We start from the raw sequence: 23,960 nt of genomic DNA on the forward strand, positions 1-23,960 counted from the left end.
TAGCCGAGTTGATTGACACCCATTTTGTCTGGTTTGAAGAAGGTGGGTGGGGGGTTGACCTTGGATGACCTCTAGAAACATTTCTTTATATCTTTAAAATGATAGCGGCACAAACAAAAATTTTTGCTGCACAAACCAGCACAAACGTAGCACAAACGTTTGACACCAATTTTGTCTGATTTGAAGAAGGTGGGGGGGCCAACTTCACTCAGGTTTATTACATCAGGTCTGTAGCGTCTAAAAACCTTGGTCATTGTTGTATCCATAAAGTTCATGTCAGTCTTCAGTTTTAGTCTGTAGTCATCATGGTTTCTGTCTCAGATCCAATTGTCATCCATCCCCACACAAAATGTATTTTCTTTGCGGGGAGATCCTCCTATAAGAAACAAATTTAGTCATTAGTGTTTTAACCTTTCTTGCTTTAGCTGTTGGAAAAGCATAATTTATTATTCTATTGTTATTTACATCCATCTTCAATCCACCCTGTGATAAGAGTGAATACAATTTCTTTCTTTTGCTCTAGCTCTATGATGTAGTTCTGTAACTGATTATTTTGTTACATCAGCTGTAGGAAGACCTGTGTTTCTATCATTGTTGTGGCATTTAGCAAATGAAAATAATTTTTGAAAACTGACACAAGAGAAGGTTGGTCTGATTTAACTTCAGACTGTGAGAAAAATGTGTCTTTTGTATATATACGTATGGTTTCAACTGTTGATTGATTGTTCTGACTCAGGTGCTTTTTCCTTGTTGATCTCAGTTGTAGAACGGCTGTCCAGAACATCACCCAGAGCAAGTGATGAAGTTACAAGATGGAACCCTACCCAGTCTGTGCAGGACACACCTGCTATGGCTACATGGAGAAACTCAGGAGAATCCAAGAGTTCAACCCAAACTGGAAGGGAATTTCAACCAGCCATCACAAAAATAATTGATGTCTCATCTGAAGGCAGGATTTCTTTAGATGAATACAAATCCCCTTGTAAAATATTCTCTGACTCATTTACCTCGTGCAAACATTCTGCAGCCCAGCTGGAGGATGCCAGCATCTGTGTTCAACATAATGTTTCCAAAAATGTGTGTACAAAAAAAAACACAGGTGCTTCAGTGAGTGAATCTGTCCCTGACAACAATAGACTGGGAAGTGAAGTAGCTGTTGAGACTACTTCAGAATGTTTGAGAGATCCAGATCAGGCTTTGTCTAAATTACCATCAGATGAAAATAGCTCTACTGTTGCATGTCTGCACTCTGAGCTTTATGAAATATCAGATCCCACCTTTGTAGAGCCATCATGCTATGTATTCACCAAGACAGGACATGGACCAGCTAGAGAGAGCCCCATTAACTGTACCCAAATGAACACTTGCCTCACACAAATAAGCCTCTCCCAGGAAGACTCTGGTATCACTCAGGTTCCTTCAGGTGTTTCTGGAGATGAATCACAGTCCTCAAACCTTTGTGGGAATCTGAGTACACACACTTCTTCCCCTGAATCCAAGACTTCAGATTCCAGTGGTGTATCACATTCTGGAGATTCTGACTTTAATAATCACGTCTTGAAAGATAAAGCAGATTTAAACCCAGAGGCTATGTTCATTTTTAAGAACACGTCTGATTTAAAGCCACTTAATGACTCGGACTGTCCTGCAGAAAGTGAGAAAGTTGATCAACTGGCAGCTGGCCCTCCAAAATTAAATGCGTTAACTATTCAAAGTATCAGTTTTGCACAGGAAGAACCTCAACCGAAAGCATTCAGAAGTGAAAACCTCATATCTTTGGACACAAATATTGCCTTGAAAGAGTTTACCAAATTTCAACCAACCGCAATCGTGTCCAGCTTCTTGAATTCAAACAAGCAGCTGGATGTGAACATTTGCCATGAATTATCCAGAGTCAGTGACAGAATGCACAGTGCAGCTCAGCATGGACTCTCTGGAAGCACCATTCAAACTGTACAATGTGCCAAAGAAAAAAATATAATTTCTTGTTCCAAATCACCAGTATTATCACTAGAGCAGCCATGCCCCTCTATTACCCAGAGGACATTCATAGAACTTCAGTTTTCTCCAGCGCCTGGTCTCATATCACCACTATTTAAATATAATAAAGAAACAACTTCAAAACCCAATAAAGACTTTAAAATCAAAACATATGCAAGATTAGCATCTAAGCTTTCTCCCATTTCCAGGGTTGAAATAACTAATGGCATGACCAAAAGTGAAATCTTTGATTACACTGAAAAAGCTCAGCTAACCACAGCGGATGACCCGAAACCAAGTCAAGTTTTGGTGTCAGAAGAGACCCTGAAATTCAGCACATCTAGACCAAACTGTCAAACCATGTGGGGCTTATCCAAGGATGTCACCCTGTCTGCAGGCTACAAGCCTTTTTCTGTTCGACATAAAATAAAGTCCTATGAAAGCCTTGCCAACTTGGATAAACCTGTGGCTAAAAGCAGTGATGTTCATTCCTTTGCAGTAGCATATGCATCCTCACTTAACCAGAGAATCTCTGGATATATGAACTCGGTTAACTCTGTTGACTGGCGTGGCCACCAAAGAAATAACAGCTCTTACAACAACTGTTTGACATCAGTAGCACCCCTCTCCCCACCTCTGAGAAAATCTGCAGGAAATGAAAATCAGAACGCCCCAGGTGGTACCATATCACACAACCCTGTGGTGCTGCGAAGGAAACATGGCAGACTTCCCACCAGGATGGTGCATCAGTCTAGGGCTCTCAGTATGCCCAATTTAGAAAAACTATGCACCGATGACTTCAGTGGAGGAAATACCACAGCTGGTAATACAAATGATCCCAGCATCTGCTTAACTGTTGCTCCAAAAGCCAACATGACTGACTGCTTCTCACCAGCTGCAATGTTTAGCAGTGGTGATGATGCGACTTCTGAGGACACTCCTCAGGGATCTCCAGACACCAGACGGCCTGGCTGGTCTATCAGGTGAGAACTTAATTCTAAACTATTTAATTTAGAATTGGTTAGTGTTTCAGACACCATGACCAGAAATAAAGGCCAATGCATAAATGAACAAAGTTGTCAGTTCTGCTACAAGTTACACAGGCCATGATTACTTTAAAAGATTTATAACATATAAACACCAAAATGTAACAATAAAGTTATGTAGACAGAGAAAAATAAAACAAGTTCATGTGCAATTTCTAGTATTTTTTATTGTATTTTTTCTTTATTGATTTTCAAGGAAGCACATTTTACAAAACACATACAATATCACAATGCCAATTTCAATATTTAAGAAGAAAAGAAGTAGATAATTATGATAAATAAAACAACCATTACAACACTATATCTCAGAGACAGATTACAACCATTGAAATGAAAAATAGAATAATCTAAAAGAAAAATAATTATTAAAAAAAATACAAAGAAAGAAATAAAAATAAACGGACAAAAACATAATATTAAATAATGATAAAGTGTATATACTACACTTTATCAACTGCTGCTCTCTTTTATACTGTAGAGAGTAGCTTAACAGAGTGGTTTCATCATGCTTAGTCTCCAAAATTAATTCAAATCTTCTGAGTGATACATAGACATCACTATAAACTAAAATATTCTGTCTTTTGATTGAGAGGGGCTGTTTTGTTTGCATTTTACATATGTCAAATGTTATATCAATCCAGTAATAAAACTGACATTAGATATGCTTCTTTTTGAAATTCCTTGAGGTATACCAAAATACATAAGCTTGCTCTCTAAAGGAATGTTCCGCTTTAAAATATGTTGCAGGGCAATACTTATCTCTTTCCAGTAATCTTTAATGACCAAACAGTGTCAAAAAAACATGGTAATGGTTTGCATTTTTATTTCCGCATTTTTTAGCAAGTAGCAGGATTTCTCTTATAGTGAGATTTCTGAGCAGGTTTGATAAAGAATTTTAGAAAGCATTTTGCAACTGTTGCTCATTCTTCCTCAGTTTTTGTTAAGCTGCCTTTTCGTTCTTACTTTGACGTGAAGGGTCAGATTGCTTTTACAATCGAACAGATTTTTGTAGATATTTTTTTAATTGTAGGCTGTGGGGATGCTCTGACCAGGTTTTTTGCTGCCGATTCCGATATCAATCATCCATGAGACCGATCTCTGCCGATCGCCTGGAATTAATTTTTTGCTTTAGGTAGGCTACTATGATACTATGTTATCTGGCGAAATGGAAAAATTATCTGGCAATAAATTAACCTAATTTAGACATAATAGACATATTTTAATACATATCTAAAATCTTTTTTTTAAGTTACATGCAGCTTTAAGCAGACGTTCTGTGCGAGAGTTCACTGTCTGGTGGAGGTTGAGCAGCACTACGCCTGTAAAATATTACTACTACCAGTAGTGAGTAGCAGCTGTCCAACAGCAAGAGCAGAACCCAGGCTCTTACACGAACAGCTCAAAAACTTAAATTATTTTTCGGGTTATTTGTTTAGCTTTCTGACCATGATGCTAATCCGGGTGAGTGTTGATAGTTGTGCGGTGCTGTACCTGCTATCTGGCCGCTCCGCCCCGTTATCTGGAGAAATGGAAAAATAAAAGACTTTTTTGTCTTTTATTGAGCCTCGATATATCCAAACTCTGTCAAGTGCTTGTTTTATAAATGCCATATTCCATTTGTTGTGTTGATGTATTTTGACATGCTTCAGTCACAAGGTAATTGCGCCGCAACACGCAAACGTCCCCATGAACCTTACCACAGGGGCCGCGTTTCATTGGGTAATGCCCATTTTACGTCACAGCGCAGCTACCACGTGCTTGACCGTCTCACAAATGGAAGCTACTGTAGTAAATACATGCTAATGTACATTGTGGACTAGCAGACCGGCAGAAAGTTTTTGCGTCAGAACTCGAAAAAGAATGGTTCTCCACCGTCAGTGGGGTATCTGTACAGGCGATGTCAGGKATCCTGATCGKGTTTGTGGAACTAAAATTCACAGATTTCCAAAATCTGAAACGGAATGTCTTGCTTGGATTAAAGCTTGTGCACGACCGCATTTGCAGCTCAACCGTAGTAGGATCAATAAGAAGTATTTTTGCTTTGCTTTCTTTGTGTTTAGTGAATGAAAAAAAGAAAGTCAATAATAAACACATCCATTATGAAAACCTTTTAGCCAAGTACAGCATAATGGCAGTACAGATACAACTTCTCCACCTTGAAGCTTGTGAGTTAGTCTTACGTTAGCTGAACAGATCAATATGCAATGTGTACCATATCTGACATACATTAAAGATTTTATTTTACCTGAAAAGGCTTTTTACTAAACTGTAATCGTGTTAGCCACGCTAGCACCGAGTACCGTGAATAAGACCTAGGCACATTCGAACCTTCTAAACTAGTGGTCCCCAAACTTTTTCCTGTGAGGGCCACATAACTTTTCCCTTCTCTGGGGTTGGGCCAGAGTCAGTTTGTAACATAAAAAGTGTGACGATTGCAGGAGTGCCTAAATGTAAAAATATATTGTTTTCCAGAAAGCACAATCAAATAACGCTCTCTGGGTTCTTCACAGAACAAGTCAGGAAATAAATAATAACACTATTAATGAAATAAATAATAACCAAGCAATCCTCTCTGGGTTCTTCACAGAAAAAAACCCAGGAAAGATTATAGTCCGTATTTTCCGAACTATCAGCCGCACCGGACTATAAGTCACAATACCAAAGTTTTTTTTTTTTTTTAAACCAGTAAACATAAACATCTAACCCTCAGATATCTCTGCCGCTCTAGGTTTTCCACAACAATGCAGCAGCAGCAGTAGAGGGGGGCGGATACCCAAAATTTGAGTCATAACAGGTCAATTGAATATCACATTTATTATGGTCGAAAAAGAAAAAAGTTGCCAAGATTAAATTTAACAGAACTGATTACGATAGTTTCCAAACGGTAACTGTAACAGTAAAAGTGCTGATCCTTCGTGTTGCTACTAGTATGTGCTAAATCAGTGGTCCCAACCTGTTTATTGCCGCGGACCGGTCAAGACTTGGAAATTTTGTTGCGGCCCGGCAGAGGGGGAGGGGAAGGGGGATGAACAGTCAGATAAGGCTTCTGCATGTTGGTGTTCCCACTAAATGCTGAATATGCCCTATTTGGGTTGTCTTGGCCCTTTTATCGCAGCCTGTGGGGTTTTTCCTGACTGGGAACGAGAATACGACCTGTTGAATGTGACAGGTAGCCAATCTAAAAGCGCAGTGACGTAAGAACACAGGGGAATCCCAAACAGCTGACATCGCGCAACTGAGAGTCCGGTGGATATCGGAGATGATATGTGGAAATGTTTATTATTAAATCTAAAGGTCATTATTATGTTTATTCAGTTAAAAATGTTAACTATGAAAAAACATATTCACCTCCAAATCATAGTGCAGCAAATAGAGCGGTTGCTCCCGTCGTCTTTTATCCACCGCCTTTTCTTATTATTACATCTTTTATCTCTTAAAATGACTCCACAAACTATCACTGTTGCTTCTACATCATCATCCGTGTTTGCTTATTCTAAATTCCCGCTATGTTGGGGGGTTTTACTGGATTATCCACTGGAATCGGGATGTTTGTGACTGGAATCGGTTCGTGCCGTGTGGCTGAACACGAACCGATCGAACCTGTACTTTTATCAGCTCTGTGGTCACAGAGGTTTGGAGAATCGGCCGACAATTCTTAAATCTTGYCGYCTAAACCAGACTTAAGACTCACAAGCTCTACTCCTCTCCTCTTGACCGCTGCCCAAATGCTCTGACTCTGGTCGCTATGGTAACGTTTATATATCCCTTCAAAATAATATACAGAAGCGCCACAAAAACTAACATTTTACTTTCATGAAAATTTTAACTCACAATAATGACTAACGGGAGCACTGAGCTTGTTTCTCTGCAACGATACGGTTCCATCTGGGAGTGATGAGAGACAACGACACCCGAGCTGTGTTGCTTGAGCACAGCCTGCTTGGACTCTACATGGCAAAGCAGCTTGAAGCTTGGTCGCCGCATGTTATGCAGAGCGGGCTTGTAATGTGGGAATCACCTACCAGTCCAGGATAAATCCATTCTCCTGTCTCTTCTCTTGGCCTTTCCCCTTTGCAAAGAAACTTTCCAAAGACATCTGATCTGTTTCTTACTCATTTTGCTGTTTGTGGGCTCAATGTTGGCGGGCAAGTAACCAGACTTCCAATGATTCATTTCCTGCTAAAGAGCCCCCTGGTGGTTGAAGAAAAATCCACATATAAACAGCTTGTAATCCGGAATATGAAAAAAAAATCTAAATGCTCTCTGGTAATATTCAGGGGGCCGGACCAAATGTGCAGGTAGGCCGGATGCGGCCCTCGGGCCGTAGTTTGGGGACTACTGCTCTAAACCATGAATGTCCGACTTACCCAGCCTTGCAAGAACAATAGGCATCAGTAATCTTGTCCACAGCTATATTTATACTGAGGGTGCTGTTTTCCTCATCGACCGGTAGCTTTTCGCTGTAACGCGCACGATGTTGGAGGCATCGCGTGGCTAAAACACCTTGATGTCGTCCAAAAAAGATGACATGAACTTGTTGGTTCCCCTGTCCATTGTCATGGCTGATATTTAGTGAAAATCCGGCAGAAATGCTAAACTAATCGACTCAGAAATACTCTGCAGAGAGTCAGTCAAAATGAAAAATGCCATGTTTACACATAGAAGCTAAGCACGGCGAGGCTTTGCTTGTGAGACATGTAGTCACGTGGGACTTTCGAGGGGCGTTTCTGGGCGGAGCTTGGTATGGTCCATTCACTCTCGGCTTATAGTTCCACATGACAGAATTTGTTGGCGCGCTTTCGCACTGTGATAAGCTGCGAAGTGAGATAAACGTGATCAGTTTTGAAGAAAGGCAACAAAGAGAGTGATCGGTGACCACCGGTCATGCACTTTTTCGGTGGCCGATGGATTTTCACACCTTTAATTAGGCTTGCCACCCATCCCGTAAAATATGAAGTCTTCAGGTATTTGGCTGTTAAAAGTCGCGTGACGCGATTTGTTCCGAATTTCTATAAATGTCCGATAGACATGTCTATCACACACATATGAACACCAAGTGTAACAATAATGATGGAAATAAAACACGGAAAATATGGTCAGCTAAATTCTCGTGGCATGTCCAAGTGAAAAAAGTATATTTTAGTATATTTCAAATATACTTATTTGAAAGTACACTTTAAGTATACTAAATATTAAGTGTACTACCTATAAACAAATCTGAAGTATACTGAAAGTATACTTGTACCAATTTCGAAATTAGTTTAACTTTAAACACTTAAACATAATTGTACCAAAATACACTTTTAATATCTTAAAAGTATACTTTAAGTGAACAAAATATATATTTGACCAAGTGTACATATACACTTGCTCAAGTATATTTAAAATATATTTTGTGTATATTTCAAAAAAATATATGCGCAAAATAGATTTTTTTTTTTATTCACTAACTACTTTAAATTATTAATTTCACTATATTTTACATTACATCTCAGTGTAAATTTAGGCTAATAAAGTATGCTTTTTTTAACTTCTTTATTCAACCAGGTGAATCCCGTAGAGATCCAGATCTCATTTTCAAGAGGGACCTGGGCAGAAGTCTGCCTCATGCAGCAACTATTGAAGAATTGAAGGGTGGCTTACTCTTAAATATATAAGTAAGGAAAATAATACACAGAGACGTAGTTCTTGCTGCTAGACGAGCCGGAGATTTATTACACTCCACGGAATTACAGTTTCATCAGTTCAATACACAAAATCTTCCATAGTCTTGACAAAAAAAATCTCCCGCCGAAGTCTCACAACAGCTTCCTAAATACTCTCAAGTCTCCATCGGTGTCTATTGGAAAGTTTCAACCAATGGAGAAAAGGCACTTGCTTTTTCTCTGGTGTGTGTTGGGCGACCTTTAATATACTTTTTTGGAAATCCAAACAAGGACATAAGACTCCATGATTTCAACAGACTTACATCTGTTCCTTCTCAGAATTTCCAAACAGACCAATTTGTTAATGTTGTCGAGACCGCATTCCTTCCGAGTCCATTTGTGCACTTTGTATGCAAATGGAGGGAAGGGAGTCAGGTCAGTTTGAACTAGAGAACTGCCAAGAATCCTATCGCAAAAACAACTCCATAGATGGTATTTCGGCTCCGACATAATCCCCCCATTCCGCTTTTAAGCGGAATCCTAATTAACCTTAGCAGTTGTTTTTGTTAATTGCTATACTAAGTTTACATGGCTACCTGTGAACATAACTCTGTATATAAACTTAGAAATATTTAAGAAAGTCAATTAAAAATTTAATAAATGAATAGTGGGGGTAAACATTGTTTTCATGAGTAACCGTAACTAATATAATAATTTCAATACATTGATTAACACAATTGGACATTGCTTCCATGATTGTTCTTCCATTTGTATAAGGCCAAAAACCCTCTTGGCCTTTTGTTGATTTTTGTGTTATTTCCAGGGAAGAATTACCTTATGGTCGACCACCAATATTCCCTAATACGGCACAAATGTAATACAATCATGGATCCACAGTGACCAAATCATGGTAATGGCTAATACTTCAACATTGATACATAATCTTGAAGACAATTATGAAGAAGTGTCCATAACCCGTCCATAACAAAAATGTAATAACCTAAGGTTTTTGATGGTACTGCTTCGACCCATCGACTGAAACGATCGATTATCACCAGCATGTATCTTTTACCTTGAACTGGTTTGAGCATGTCTACATAGTGTATCACCAGGTGTTTGAAAGGTCCATCTGGAACTGGAATGTGTCCAATACCTGGTTTTATGCCTTTCCGAGCATTGATTTCAGCACATATTTCACACCGGTTTAGAATTTCGTCCACCATGTCTTGCATGTATGGAGACCAGAAACCTTGTTTTTTCAATTTTTCCAAGACTTTTCCTCGGGCACAGTGGTCTAAGCCATGGGCGTCTGAGACCAATAATGTTAACAACGCTACAGGTGCCATTAGTAGGCCTTGGTGTGACCTCCATAAGCCATTTTCACTCATTGTAGCATCTTCTGGTGTTATGACTGGTTCTAAGGCTATTACCGGTGCCAAGATGGCCATTTGGCTCTTGGACGCCATTTTTGCAGCTTCATCTACCATGTTGTTACCTCTTACAACGATGTCATTGCCTTTGCGATGTGCTTGACACTTGATCACAGCCAGCTTTGAAGGAAGCATCATGGCAGCAATCAATTCTTTCAATTATGCTTCGTGTTGCATTGGGGTTCTGTCTGCTCTTTTGAAACCTCTTTGTTTCCATATTGCGGCAAATAAAAAGCATACACCATGGGCATAGGCTGAATCGGTGAACACTTTTGCGACTTTTGACCTAGCCATTTTACAGGCTTCGGTTAAGGCTTTAGGTTCCGCGAATTGTGCAGAACATGGTTGATCACATCTTTCAGCTTTGACGGTTACAAAATTTTCACTTATTTGTTGTTCCACTGCAAAACCTGCATGGTTTCCTAGGTGATCTCTGAAACATGAACCGTCAACAAAGTATGTGTTTTCTGCGTCAGGCAAGGGAGTGGACTCCAAATCAGGTCTGAGTCTTGTGTTTTTCATTGTTTCTGCTACACACTCATGTGGTTCTCCATCACAATCCAAAGGAATCACATTTGCTGGATTGTTGGTGATACATGTTTGAATAGTTATGTCAGGATATGTCAGAAGTAACATATACTGCAAACTTCTTGCTTGTGTCACGACAAACTTTCCTAGGTTTATTAACTCTGCAATTTTGTGGTGAGTTAATATTGTAACTGGATAACCTATTCTTATGGTTGAAGCTTTTTCATAAGCATGGTAGACTGCTGCTAGCCCCTGATAACATGGTGGCCAGCCTTGTGCTACATTGTCCAATTTTGTGCTGTAATAAGCAATTGGTTGTTTCYTTCGACCTGTACATGTTTCTTGCATCAAAACTGCTGTGACATACATGTCTTTTTTGTTTACAACATATAGGTAGAATGGTTTGTCACAGTTTGGAACTGCTAGTGCAGGTGCACTCTGCATTTCACTTTTCAAAGATTCAAATGCTACTTTTGCTTCTAGTGTCCATTTTAGCAGATTATTTTGGTTTTGATGACTTGGCTCTTTCATGAGTTCTCTGGTGCTGTTTTTTCTGCATAACTTTCTATCCAATCAGCATTGAAACCCGTCATGCTGAGAAATGTCATCATTTCTCCAACTGTTTGTGGACATGGAGCCTTGCTGACACCCTCTAGTTGAGAAGGTGATATGCCAGCGCTCCCTTCTGAGAGTTGTCTACCCAGGTATTCTACCTGTGTCTGACAGTACCGTAATTTGTCTTTGGAGACTTTATATCCTCCTTCAGCCAGTCTTTCAAGGACTTTTATTGAATCATGATGGCAGTCATCCAATGTAGGTGAAGCAATTAAAATGTTGTCAACAAACTGAAGTAATGTGCTATTTATTTCCAATCCTTCTAAGTCCTGTCTGAGTACTTGATTGAACCGATATGGGCTGAATTTGAAGCCTTTTGGTAATTGAGTGTAACTGTACTTCTTACCTCTGTAAGTAAAGGCAAACAGGTATCGATATTGTTCCGCTAAGGGAATGGTGAAAAATGCTGAACAAAGATCAATTACCGTGAAAAATTTTGCTTCAGCTGGGATTGCTGTTAAAAGTGTGTGGGGGTTGGGCATTTCTGCCGATGTTCTGTCTTCCACTACATCATTTATTGTGTGAAGGTCATGTACCAGGCGATACTTTGACCAATCTGCTTTCAGAACTGGAAAAAGTGGAGTATTGCATGGACTTTCAATTTCTACCAACACTCCTGCTTTTAACAATCCTTCAAAGGTTTTACTGATTCCTTCTTCGGCTTCTGGTTTTAATGGGTATTGAGGACAGAATGGTAGTTTAGCATTTGGTTTCAGTTCAACTTTAAATGGGTTAGCAGATTTCACTAATCCCACATCCGTTTCATGTTTTGACCATACTGACTCAGGAACTTTCTTTAACATGTCCTGCATTCATGGATTTTCATCCGACTCATCCTTTCCTTTTGCTTGTTGTGTGTCATTAATTGCTACTGTTACCACCTGCGGTTTTGCTGTCATAGTAGTTTCGTTTATTATTTTAATCATTGTTGCATCTTCTGATTGGAAAAGTAAAGGGCTTTCTGTTTGTTCCCATTTAATTTGTTTTGCGATTTTCATCATTGGTCCAAGATCTTTGGCATGAAAATTTTTATTTACAAACAATGTTATGTGTGGTACAGATTCTGCAACATTGTACCACTGAAAAATGAAATCATTCATTTCTACGTTTAACGCTGCTCCTTGTGCCCCAACAATGATGTATTGGGACACAAGGTTCACCGCTTCACATTGTGTTTCTTTGTCCCATTGTTCTTCAAACTCTGTACTTTTTGAAATGACATAGTATATTGTGCAATGATAATCTAGAGATGGTTTTTTTAGCTTCTGGAATTTGAATTTGAGTGTACTGTCCGCATTTAGAAATTACCTCTTCGATAGAGTTATTAATGTCTCCCAGCCAATAAACTTTGGCTTCTTGTTGTTGCATGAACATTTAAAGATCCACACCTTCTTTTTCAACACACACACCTTGAGGAGAACACCAGATTTTTATTTTTAATTTGCATAGAGCATCTCTTCCCAACAGATTTATTGGTGTTTGATCAGATACCAAAATTGGTATTTTTATTTCATTGTCATTTGTCGTAAGTCGAACAGGAGCTGTCATTTGGATTAATTGTCTTGCTCCCGACAACCCTAGGGCTCTCTGGGCATCCCTAGAATCCGAAATTTGGTGGATTGTATTGAGCTTGTGAATTTTGTTGAACTTGGATCATATTGGACTCCTTGGGGATCGTATGGAGTTCCCTGCTGATTATATGGAACTGCTTGGTGATTGTATGGGGCTGTCGGTGGACCTGGTCTCGCTCTGCCACGCAGCCGTCTTTGGAATGAGTTGCCACCATTTTGGCACTGGTCAGCACGATGTCACCACATGTCCAGCATGCTCTGTATGCTCTGGGTGGACCGCCTCGTCCCGTTTGGCCATGAAGGGCTTCTTTGCTGTCTTCCTCGAGGCACAAATAGATGAGAGTTCTAATGCTCAACGCCACTCCGAAAGCAGTCAGTTACTCAATAAGCCAACAACATGCACATTTCAGAATTTTACAGTATATATACAGGAAGATTTACAGGTATACCATCAAATACTTATAACAGACAACATACATTCCCAATTATTCAGCATTCATTCAGCAACAATCATCCATTCGCATTTTACTCCTATTATACTCCTATTACTCCTTACTTTTTCTTTTCCCCGGGAATTTATACTATTTATTTATCATAAAGATATAAAATTTAGTTGGCTTTGGATTTTATTAGCCACCGTTCAATTTTAATGTGTGCACACAATTAATTATATTAAGACTTCAGTTATTTTAGCCAAGGCTGACAAAATGCAAATGAAGATGAAAGAGGAAGCTAGAGAGATCAGGTGTTAGGAAACCTAGACTTTCCTGTCTCAGAAGAGGCTCTGGCTCTACCAGATCACCAACCAGCTCTGAGGATGAACCTCCACATCGTCTTCATGGTGTAAGTATTTTTTTGGTTTTGTTTTAATGAGGAGCTAGCTACATTTTCAACAACAAAAACTGGTGTGTTACCAACACCAAGTGCTTAATAAACATGATTTGATTTAAAGGTAACTGGACAGAAGTTTTACCCTTGTTAATCTAACATTTCTCTTTCACACATTTTATTTGTTGTTAGCTTTCAGGGCCCAGTGATGGACTGGTGACCTGTCCAGGGTGAACCCTGCCTCTCATCTGATGACTGCTAGAGATGGGCACCACCAGTCCCCCTCACCACCCTGCAAGGATCAGTGTGTTCAGATCATGGATGGAAAGCTTTTAAGGTAGTTTGTCTCCTTAAGTCCACACTTAAAACAGCTTCATAGTTATTGAAAACATCAACTGATTCTATGACATTGCTGACTATTTGTTTCTACTTCTAACATAAACAGGCAAAGAAGACACCCAGAAATGTTTTTCTACCTCAGGCATCCGGTCCCAATCATCATTAGTTCTGATGATGTCACATACACGGTGAGTCCACAACGTCTTGAAAATGTAAGTATTATTTTTTATTTGCCATTTTTCTGTACTCTTTTAATACAAATACTTTCTCTGTTTAATTGCTCTATTGTTCTTTTTTGTAGGTTTCTGTAAGGTGCAGTGGTGCAGTGAATTGGAATGTTCTGTTGTTGATCCTCACTCATGTTAGGAACATACCAACAGTGTCATGAAGTGTCATTCAGTAAATAATGTCAATTTTAATGAGAATTTGCTTTAAAAATTATATGACAGGTGTTATGTTTATGACAGTGTCATGTCAGTCTTATGCACATCCCATCAAATAAAGTGTTACAAAATGGTAATATATAGAAAGCACAATGTAATTATAATTTTGGTTCTTTAAAGTAATAACTTTCATGTTTTTGTCACACTTAAATTTTCATGTTCTTTGTGTTCACTTTTGATGTATAAACAGATACTTTATGTAAAGTTCATAAAGTTGTGAGTAAAATTGGACAATTTTAAAATGTCGGTAATAAAACAAAATATTTGAATTACCTTGAACATCTTGTGTAATTAGTCTTTCCCTGTAATTGTAGCCTAAAACAATGTAAATACTGTAGTGTAGTTATGCATGTAATGTACAAAATATTAAAGTAGGAATTATGAAGTGTAATTTAAATACATTACTAATATAATAGTATATTTAAAATATATTAAGTATATTAAATGTATATTTTTAATATAATTCTTTGACTGAATTAGTACATGCAAAATATAGAATATTTTGGAATATTTTTCTTGAATACTACATAAAAAAGTATACTTAAAGTATACTAAGTACCAGGGCCGTACAGAGACCACTAAAGGGGCAGGTGCTCAACAACAAAAAAGTGCACATGTAACCGCATTCTAGGACAGAATATTAACAAAGCCACACAGCTTTCAGAGTTTAATAAACAATAATAAATTACAAAACTGTGACATATACAATCAAAGCTAACGAGCATCTCCATATAGAGCATAACACTATGCCTATGTAAGATATTTTATTAGTAATTTCTTTCTGCAGGTCTACTTTGTTATAGGAAAGTATTGCAATACTCAAACCTGCAATTTAGCAAGATATGTAAATCAGAGCTGGACCAGACATATTTTGTCTTAACAGAATTACACTATTAAAAATATAAACAAGGGCACAATGCAACCTTTAAGTGTACTGTAATCTATAAAAAAGAGCTGCCTGTTTGCTGCAGTGGAGATGAAGATGGTCCATTCAGGAAAGCAGAGCTGCATCAAACTTTAACGTTGAACTGCAGAAAAACGAAAAAAACAAAAGCAAAAATTGAATTGTTAATGCATACCACCATGAGAAAGGCCTACTGAGTTTTGCTTAAAAAATTTTTTTTTCTTAATTTAAATCACGCATTTTTGACTCATGAAGTTAACTTTTTTTGTAAAACAAACTTATTGGCGCTTGTCAGAAATCTTTTCTTGCTATTCTAAGTTTTTGTTTGTGACTCAGTTTTGGTTTTGATTCTCACATGACGTCTTGAGCAGGGCCTAAAATCACAACAAAAGATTTTTGATGTGTGTTTGTTTGGTAAAAAAAGAGTTATTTAATTAAAAAAGTCTTTTAAACAAAACTTTTTATTTTTAAAGGAATCATTACAATTCCAAAAGTTTTGATTACAATTTTATTTTACTTAACTGGGGTTAGTTTTTTTTTTGTTCCATTGCATAATTAGGAAACAAATTTAACTTCATACTCTGTGAACCAGACCCTGGGTTGAGTTTTTCTTCATTAATGTCACTTTTATTACATTCATTATATCTATCATGGTAATTCAGGGTGAGTTATTTTTAATTTTAAATAAATATCCTTGTAGGACTTTTATTWAAGTGTTATTCTCCTTCAAGATACATTTACCTAACGCCAGAATAAATGCAATGTACATTATGCAACAAAGGAAATTAGAAGATCGGACATATATCCATTATGGAGATGATAGGTTTTGGACGGGCGTATGTGCCCCTATTGCATAAGCAATACTAAAGAATGACTGATATCATTAAAGATACAGGGGAGAAGCTTTTTAGTTATCTAGCTTTGCTAGCAAAGTCGTTAGCTAGCAGCTAGCTAATAGCACAACAACAACAGCCTAATGTCTGTATAATCAAAATAGTGAATCGATAGATAAGAACAGTTTTTCCTCACCTACTGTAGCTGTCTCCTCCCGCTCAGTAGTTCTTCAGAGAAAGGCAGATGCAGAAGCCTGTCAGTATCTGTTGTATTTCATTATCTCTCTGCTTAAACCGCGACTCCAAGCTGAAGCAGAAATGATACTTCAACGTCTTCCATCATCTGACAAGTAGCAAGTCTACTCCACTTTATTCACCAAAAACGTTTTTTTATTTTTTATAATTCACCAAACACTGTTCTGTAATCTGGAACGTTTGCTACGTTGAGCTCCGCAGTTAGCCGCCTTATCTCACTGCGCGAGAGGCAATTGCGTCATGCGTCACGGGCAAAAGGTCAAAGGTAACAAGGTGACCGGCTTATTATGTTGTACAAAAAAGGATTTTAGCACATGTTTTTATGTGTCAGAAGAGGGCTTAGGAAATAATAATACCAAAAAAATTAATAAAAGTTTGACCAAAAGGGCACTTGGGGAGAGGAGCAAAAAGGGCAGGTGCTCAAGCACCCCCAGCTCTCCCCTCTGCACATGCCTGCTAAGTACTACTTGAAGTTGTTCCAAAGACGTACGTTGAAGTATATGTAAGAGTGCTTTAAATATGTCAGCGCATGTCACCAGAATACTGGATTTGTTCTTTGGGTTGTGGAAGTTGGTAACGTGTGTCCGTTGAAGAACGCCATACTTGGCATCTGTTACTGTGCGTTGGCAATACAATGGTCAGTGTTTGCTGTGAATTCTAAAGGTAAACAATACTGACCGCCAGCTCCTCACTGTTATTAACTACGTTAATGAGTCTTATGCTGACACGCAGTGTTTGCTGTGAATTCTGAAGGTGAAGCCGCTGCTCTGTCGGGTGGTCCGAATAAACAGTCTGAACCACGATCTCTACTGCCGTGTGTGTTCGATTTCTGCCTCAAGTGTCCTTCCGACAACCATTAAAGAAAACAACGCAGAGTGTAAGGAATAGCGAGGCGTCATCCCGCACGGACAGGGTTACATTTTTGGTGCCGTGACCCGGATCATGGTGCTTCAAGATCACCTAGGCAACAACGCCATCAGCCCCGTTACTCAACGGTTTCATTCTGGTAGTTTGCCGAGTATGACAATCTGGGTTAACGTGTGAAGCTGGAGCTGCAACTTACTATTTTAGTGTCACTTCTGTTGTAAAAAAAAAAAAGTTTGTGAACTACATTTTGTTTGAAATATTATATTGTGATGATATCCTTCTTTTGTGTGTGTAATTAGAATTTTGGGAGTGCATTGTGCCAAACAATTATTTATTTATTATTTATTTATTCACAATTAAATATAAAAAAGGGAGAGTTACACATACAAACATACATTTTATTTGATTTGGCTGTCAACCTTAGAAAAATAAATATTTTAAAATAATGAATGACTATGCAGTTACCCCAATGAGGCGAATGCCCTCTGCAGCAACATCTGGCCACCTACTTACCCCTGAACCAGTACTGAGCCATAGATCCGACTCCCCGGGGCTGCCACACACATACCTACCTGGAGGGGAAGCAACAGCTGATGCCAGCAACCAACCACCAGCAGTGAGGCCAAAGTCAACCAACCAACCCACAGAGTTTCATGGTCAGCAGCTACAGTACACCCCAGTTCCCCAACCCCATGATGGAGAAATAAACACACAACACACCCCCTCAACCTCAATTCTGTCACCCTATGTGAATCAGTATACTTCTACACTTTGGACAGGCATGCATATGTCTGCAGCTTCCCTACCACCTCAGGCTATGACAGGTAGCCAAATTATGCAGCAGCCTGCTGCTCCAACCATCTATCCACACCCAGCAGAGCTTTATCAGCCAGTGAGCCAGCAACCCGCCAATTATGCTGGCTCTCCCACTGTGCCCCAAGCTCCACTGTATTCATCGGCCAGTGGTCCATGGGGTGTTCATCCAAACAGGCCCAACCCTCAATTTATGAATCACGCAGCTCACAACCATAGAGATCCATTCTACGAACACAGCCGGGCTGCGTACGGCGGATTCTTGCAGACCCACCAGGTGAAAAGTGTTCCTGTATTCACCKGTAATGCTGACAGTAGGATGCTGGTGTAGGATTAGATTTGGGGCATGCAATATCTCCTGGAAGCTATTGAGCTCCCACACCTGCGGTTTTCCACTGTGGTGCGTTACCTGAGTGGCGAGGCCAGGAAATTAGTCCTGAACCTACCTCTATATGACCAAACCCCTGAGAGGGCTTTTGAAGAACTGAGGGCTGAGTATGGTGACACACAGATCTCCTTAGATCCACTGGCTGACTTCTATGAGCGTAGCCAAAGAAATCATATCGTTGCTAGAAATGCTCTGATCAGGTTTTTTGCTGCCGATTTTGATCACACATGAGGACCGATCACTGGCTGTTAAAGCTTTTAATCGCTTTAGATTTAAATGCTACTATGTGATCTGGCAAAATGGAAAAATAATCTGGCTGCGTACCAGCACAATGTGAAGGAGAGGTGGAAATGTGCTGCACACTGGCCTCTGCCGGCTGTGAAGTAAATACTTGTGATCGGGTTTTATTGATTGGGAACAATAAAATGATCGGTGATCACTGATCAGACACTTTTTCACGGAAATCGGCTGATCATGATTGTTGGCCGATCGATTGGCACACCTCTAATTGTCAAAGTAGTTTTTATTTTGGTAAAGGATGACTTGAGATTTTAATTAAAAAATTAAAATAGAAGACAGGTCTGTCATTTTTCTTATGTTTATTCATATTTTGATTATATGTAGAATTTTTACTGTTTCTACATGATTTGGAAAAAATTCTGGAAAATGTATTATGTCTGTGAGCTATCGGTTAAGCAATGACATGGCATCCTCAAGGATACTCTACAGTGAAATTCCCATTGACAAAACATCCTCCATGTGTTAGAAGGGGTTTTTTCTCCCCCATTTTAATCTTCATGGTAATTCATACACATATTTTCACCAATTAGCATATACAAAACAAACATCAGAGCAGACAAGTAAATAGAGGTGGAGTGGAAAGCAGTATGGAGTTGTTTTCAGGTGTGCAAATGTAACGCTAATTAAGGCTAGGCGCCTGACTACGGCCAAGTCTAATAATAGGCACTCAGATAGGTTCGGCTATGGAGCCCGTGTGTGTGAATAAAACACCATCAGACAAAAAGTATGTTCAAGTTATTGTATTCAAGTGTATATTCTTGCATATATTTAGGAAGATATTCAATAATAATAATATTTATAATAATAGTGATTTTCTATGAATATAACCGAAAGACACAACAAAGAAGAAAAACAACAAAAAACAAAACAATAAGCCCTGATGACACCCAAGCGTTTTTTCTATTTTAAGTCCATTCGTGAATCCAAGGTGATTAATGGTCCATCAATCAATAATCCAWCTGTTTTTAGTCCATGATCCAAGGCATTAGATCCAGAATGCATAAAGTAGTTTGGTTCATTTAAGTCCTACCGCAAAGCTGCGGTGATCCGGGTAGCTCGCCATCCTGGGTTGACACAGGGGGTGGAAAAAAAACCCTGACCTAAACAAGGTCATAAATAAAAAKAAAACAAATTAGCTTTCACATTTAAAGAGGGTTAAACTGTTATCCAAATTAACCAAACATTCAATAATTACAAAAAAAGCTATATTCCATCAAGTATTTCTCAGGAATCTTTCAAATGAATTTCAAGTTAAAGATCGCGATCAAGTTTACAGATCAAATTAAAGTTACATTCAGATCCAAATTAAAGTTACAAGTCAAGGGTACAGATCAAATTAAAGTGCACTTTCAAATTGTATCCAAGTTTAATTGACAGAGTCAATTAAACTTAATTGACTTTCATATCATTTTCAATAAACAATTGTTTTTCTCTTTTAGTTCGTTGCGCAACTCCCAAGAAATTAAGCAAGCCCAGAGTTCTATAGGCCGTCTACAAAAATCAATGAAAAGTAACTAAAACTATCCTAAAAGGACGAATCTACAAAATCAAAAGGCCTATTTAACATTTTAAGGTTATATGATCTATTCGGCCACAAAATTAACAAAAAGAAAATGACCTTTTAATTAATAAGACCATTTTTTAATCACTAATACACAAATTGAGTGGGCGTGTCGCCACTGCATTTCTATTTCTGAAAAAACTAACAAAGTACGTAAATCAACGACTCACTGTCGAGCGGTCGACAGAAAACACCCAATTTAATCCCTCGGCCATGTTAATAAGGCTCGATCCAGTCTTATTCTTCCACATGTTTAGAAGACGCCAAGATGAGCAGCTAGCCACAGCCACAGCAATTGAGATCCGAGTCACCTGTGACCCGAATCTTAAAGTGTGCTGTCAGTTTGACCCGCCAAAATAAAATACGGGTTGATTATTTTGTGCAGGTTACACAAAACAACCAAGTATATTAGCAAAAACGAAACAAAAAAATAACAGAAAGGTGTGAAAAAGCACAAAAAATTTAAATGAAATATGTACTTGCAAGACAAAGGCAAAAAAACAGAACATAACTAAGAAGTGACACAACAAAATTGTAGATTTTAAAATATGTGATTAGAAAGTATTTTTTCCCTTTTTAGCAGTTCATTTCTGATTGGGGATTTTTCACCCCTTTTTGTGACTGAGCAGCTCTTTGTCATGGAGTCGTCTGTGAACACTGAACTTTAGTGGACTGAGAGTAACAGAGGCTATTAAGCCTTTTATTTAGCTTTATTTAAAGCTAAATAAAACATAACTTTTTATGTTTTATTTAAAAAGCTATGTTTTATTTAAAAAGCAGTCTGCACATCAGGCACATAGTGCCTGATGTGCAGACTGAATTTACACAGAATCACTTTGTGTGTAAAAACACAAAACAAGCATTGTGTTTTTATCACAGTGCTGGTTTTTATCAAGCATTGTGATAAAAACAATGTTTCCATTAATTATAAATGGCAGCAAACAAACAAAATTTGTTGTGGTCTTTCTCAGATTATTGTATGTATGCATCAAGACAAAATTTATGAATATCATGTAAAATTTACTGTATACTAAATCTGTTCAATGTGATTCCTGTTTTCTTCAGGTTGAAGGAGTTGGTGAAATATCCTGTAAGTCAGCGTAAGCTGCAAACATTGCTTACCTCCCAGACTGTTCAGTCATATGTGATGAGTCTTCTGGAAGAGACCAAGGGCCACTCAGAGGTAATGTTAAGAAGAATTTACCTGTTCCCTGTAGATCGAACTTATGTTGACAGAGGCCTGTAAACCTAATAAAGGCTACTCTCAACCTCAGTTCACCTATTTGAAAGTATGGTTGCATGTTCCATGGTTACTGTTCCAATGGCATTTGTATAGTGATGTTTCCTACAGCAGTTCTGTAATTAGATGTTCCCGGCAGTTTATGACAATGCAGGACAGAAAAGATAGTGGAGGAAATTTAAAGAAGAATTTCTGAGTTTGTCTCTGTATGGCATGGCTGTGGCCCACAATAACTGCGTAATAATAAACAGTCATTCTTGCTATCAGTTACAATGTATAGAGAGAAAAAGCTTTGCAGCTACCCTGTCTATACAGATCTGAAACAGATTTAAAAATCTGTTTACAAGTGCAACCTTACCTTTCACGGTGTGGTAGTCATAGTCTGGTGTAATGTTACCATGGATAATCTATTGAAGAGAAAGGACAGGCGACTGTGCAGTGGTTGGGTGGCCATGATGTCAGTGCCAAGGTGAAGACAGAGCCATGTTCCATAGATAACTCAATCCCAGGTGGTATGGTGGGTCTGACTATCACTCCTTCAGAAGCCTCATGACCCAGCGCCATGGAGGGAAACAAAGATGGCGTTGTCGATGGACTGAGCAGACCATGTGGGATAAAAACACACAAATATGAAGGTAAATCGGACTGGGAAGATTCCCTAGTCCGATTTACCTTCGGGCTCAGTTCGAAATACTGGCAGCTGTGACCAGCTAGTTGCTGAGTCAAAGAGCTCTTTAACAACGCTCAGTCTGGTTTACTGCTACTGGATCCTGCTGAGAGGGCCAGTTGTGGCATTCTGATGAGCTCACTGAGGAGCGCACTGGCAGTTCGACCAGTGTTTCTGACCAGAGCTCTTACAAACAGAATTGAGTGGTCTATGGAGACGTGAAAGAGAATCTCTTTGGGTGTTGAGGAACGATGCGGACAGCCTAACTAGGAGAGCTTATGCTCACATACTGCCTGATGTGCAGACTGAATTTACACAGAATCACTTTGTGTGAGCGCTGTCACCTTCAGACCTGAGTACCAGGAATTGAAGCTGTGAGGCTGGTCTTGGGCTCAAGAATGTTTTCAACAAATTTTTACCTGGTCTTGGTCTTGAATTGATATGCCTCTCTCACGGCAAATGTCAGACTTTAAAGATTTTGTCAAAATTACAAAAACTCAACTTCCTTTATCTTCACCAACAGATGAACAACAAACTGAATGTGAATTAAAAGCATCATTATGAGCGCAGCAACACACCACCATCTAAGAAAAAATACAATGGAATACCAAGAAAGATTCATAACACCTTTCACATGTGGACAAATGCCTGGGTTTGGTGGCTGGATCCTCCTGGTTGTCTTCTCTAGATTTAAGAAGCAGCCTCTGGCAGTTTTTCCTGGCCTTAGATATGAAATTCTTGACTGCTTTCCCTAAAGGCAAAGGACTGTGGCAGTTTAAGGTGATTTGTTTTGACTTGTGTAATGCACCCATCACATTTGAACATCTGATGGAGCGGGTGTTGTCAGGTGTTCCACACAGACTTTCTGGTGTTCTGTGTGCCTCATAGGGACTCTTTTGATTGAGAGCACTGTGCAGAGTGTTGGAGAGCATTAGAGGTGCCGGACTAAAGTTATATTCTGATAAGAGTAGATTCCTAACTTCTCTAGGCCACAACATAGGCTGCAAAGAGATTGTAACTCCTAAAGAAAATGTGTCAGTTACCATTGAGTGGCGTACACCTTTGGATCAGAGAAAGCTTAAATATTTTCTTTGGCTGGCACCATATTATAGGAGGTTTGTGTGGGGATTTTCATGTATTGCCCCTCCTTTCCAGCTACAGAAGTCCCAGGACTATGAAGGGGCTTTTGCTACCCTTGAAACGAGCCCTCACAAGTGCACCCATCTTGGCACTGCCTGAGCAACAGTTACCCTTCTTCCTGGATACTGATGCAAGCGGTGTGGGTTTAGGGATGGTCCTGTCACAGGTGAGACCTGTTTGAGTAAGGCTCAAACCTTTTGTTTGAGCCTTACTTATTGTGTCACCCACAAAGAGCTGTTGACTGTAGTTTTGGGTACCTGCCATTTTAAATATTATATGTGTGGCTGCTCATGCACTGTATGCACAAAACATGCATCACTGATGATGACTTTTAAAGAACCAGAGGGAAAAAAGGCTCAGTGGATGGAAGAGCTAGAGCGCTATGAGTTTATGGTCACACACAGAGTAGGAGATCACCATGTCCTGTCCTGATGGCCATGCTGTGAGGACAGCTGCCACTACTATGGCTGGCTGGAATCCAACTAGCAGGAACTAAGGAGAGCTGATCACGGCAAAATAGAAGGGTGAGGCAACCAGTCCTGAGTGCACAGAGCTGAAAGTGATGGC

At 39.0% G+C, this 23,960-nt stretch overlaps 2 protein-coding genes across 18 annotated transcripts in view; one reads left to right on the forward strand and one right to left on the reverse strand.

Annotated features, from left to right (window-relative positions):
- The window catches only part of zbtb26 (zinc finger and BTB domain containing 26), a 1,115,122-nt gene that overhangs the window by 1,060,953 nt on the left and 30,209 nt on the right, over window positions 1-23,960 (reverse strand). The window lies entirely within an intron of this gene.
- pdzd2 (PDZ domain containing 2) overlaps window positions 1-23,960 on the forward strand; it is a 192,590-nt gene that overhangs the window by 146,091 nt on the left and 22,539 nt on the right. For 13 of the 17 annotated variants that reach the window (XM_017306570.1, XM_017306566.1, XM_008417432.2 and 10 more), the window contains 2 exons: window positions 761-2,963; window positions 21,412-21,529. In XM_017306570.1, coding sequence (XP_017162059.1) covers window positions 761-2,963; window positions 21,412-21,529 — 2,321 coding nt within the window. Of the gene's footprint in view, window positions 1-760; window positions 2,964-21,411; window positions 21,530-23,408; window positions 23,560-23,960 lie in introns of all 17 variants that reach the window. The other 4 variants (XM_017306571.1, XM_008417437.2, XM_008417440.2 and 1 more) reach the window with 1 other exon arrangement.

This window comes from Poecilia reticulata, linkage group LG9 (assembly GCF_000633615.1).
Source record: "Poecilia reticulata strain Guanapo linkage group LG9, Guppy_female_1.0+MT, whole genome shotgun sequence".
Taxonomy (NCBI): domain Eukaryota; kingdom Metazoa; phylum Chordata; class Actinopteri; order Cyprinodontiformes; family Poeciliidae; genus Poecilia; species Poecilia reticulata.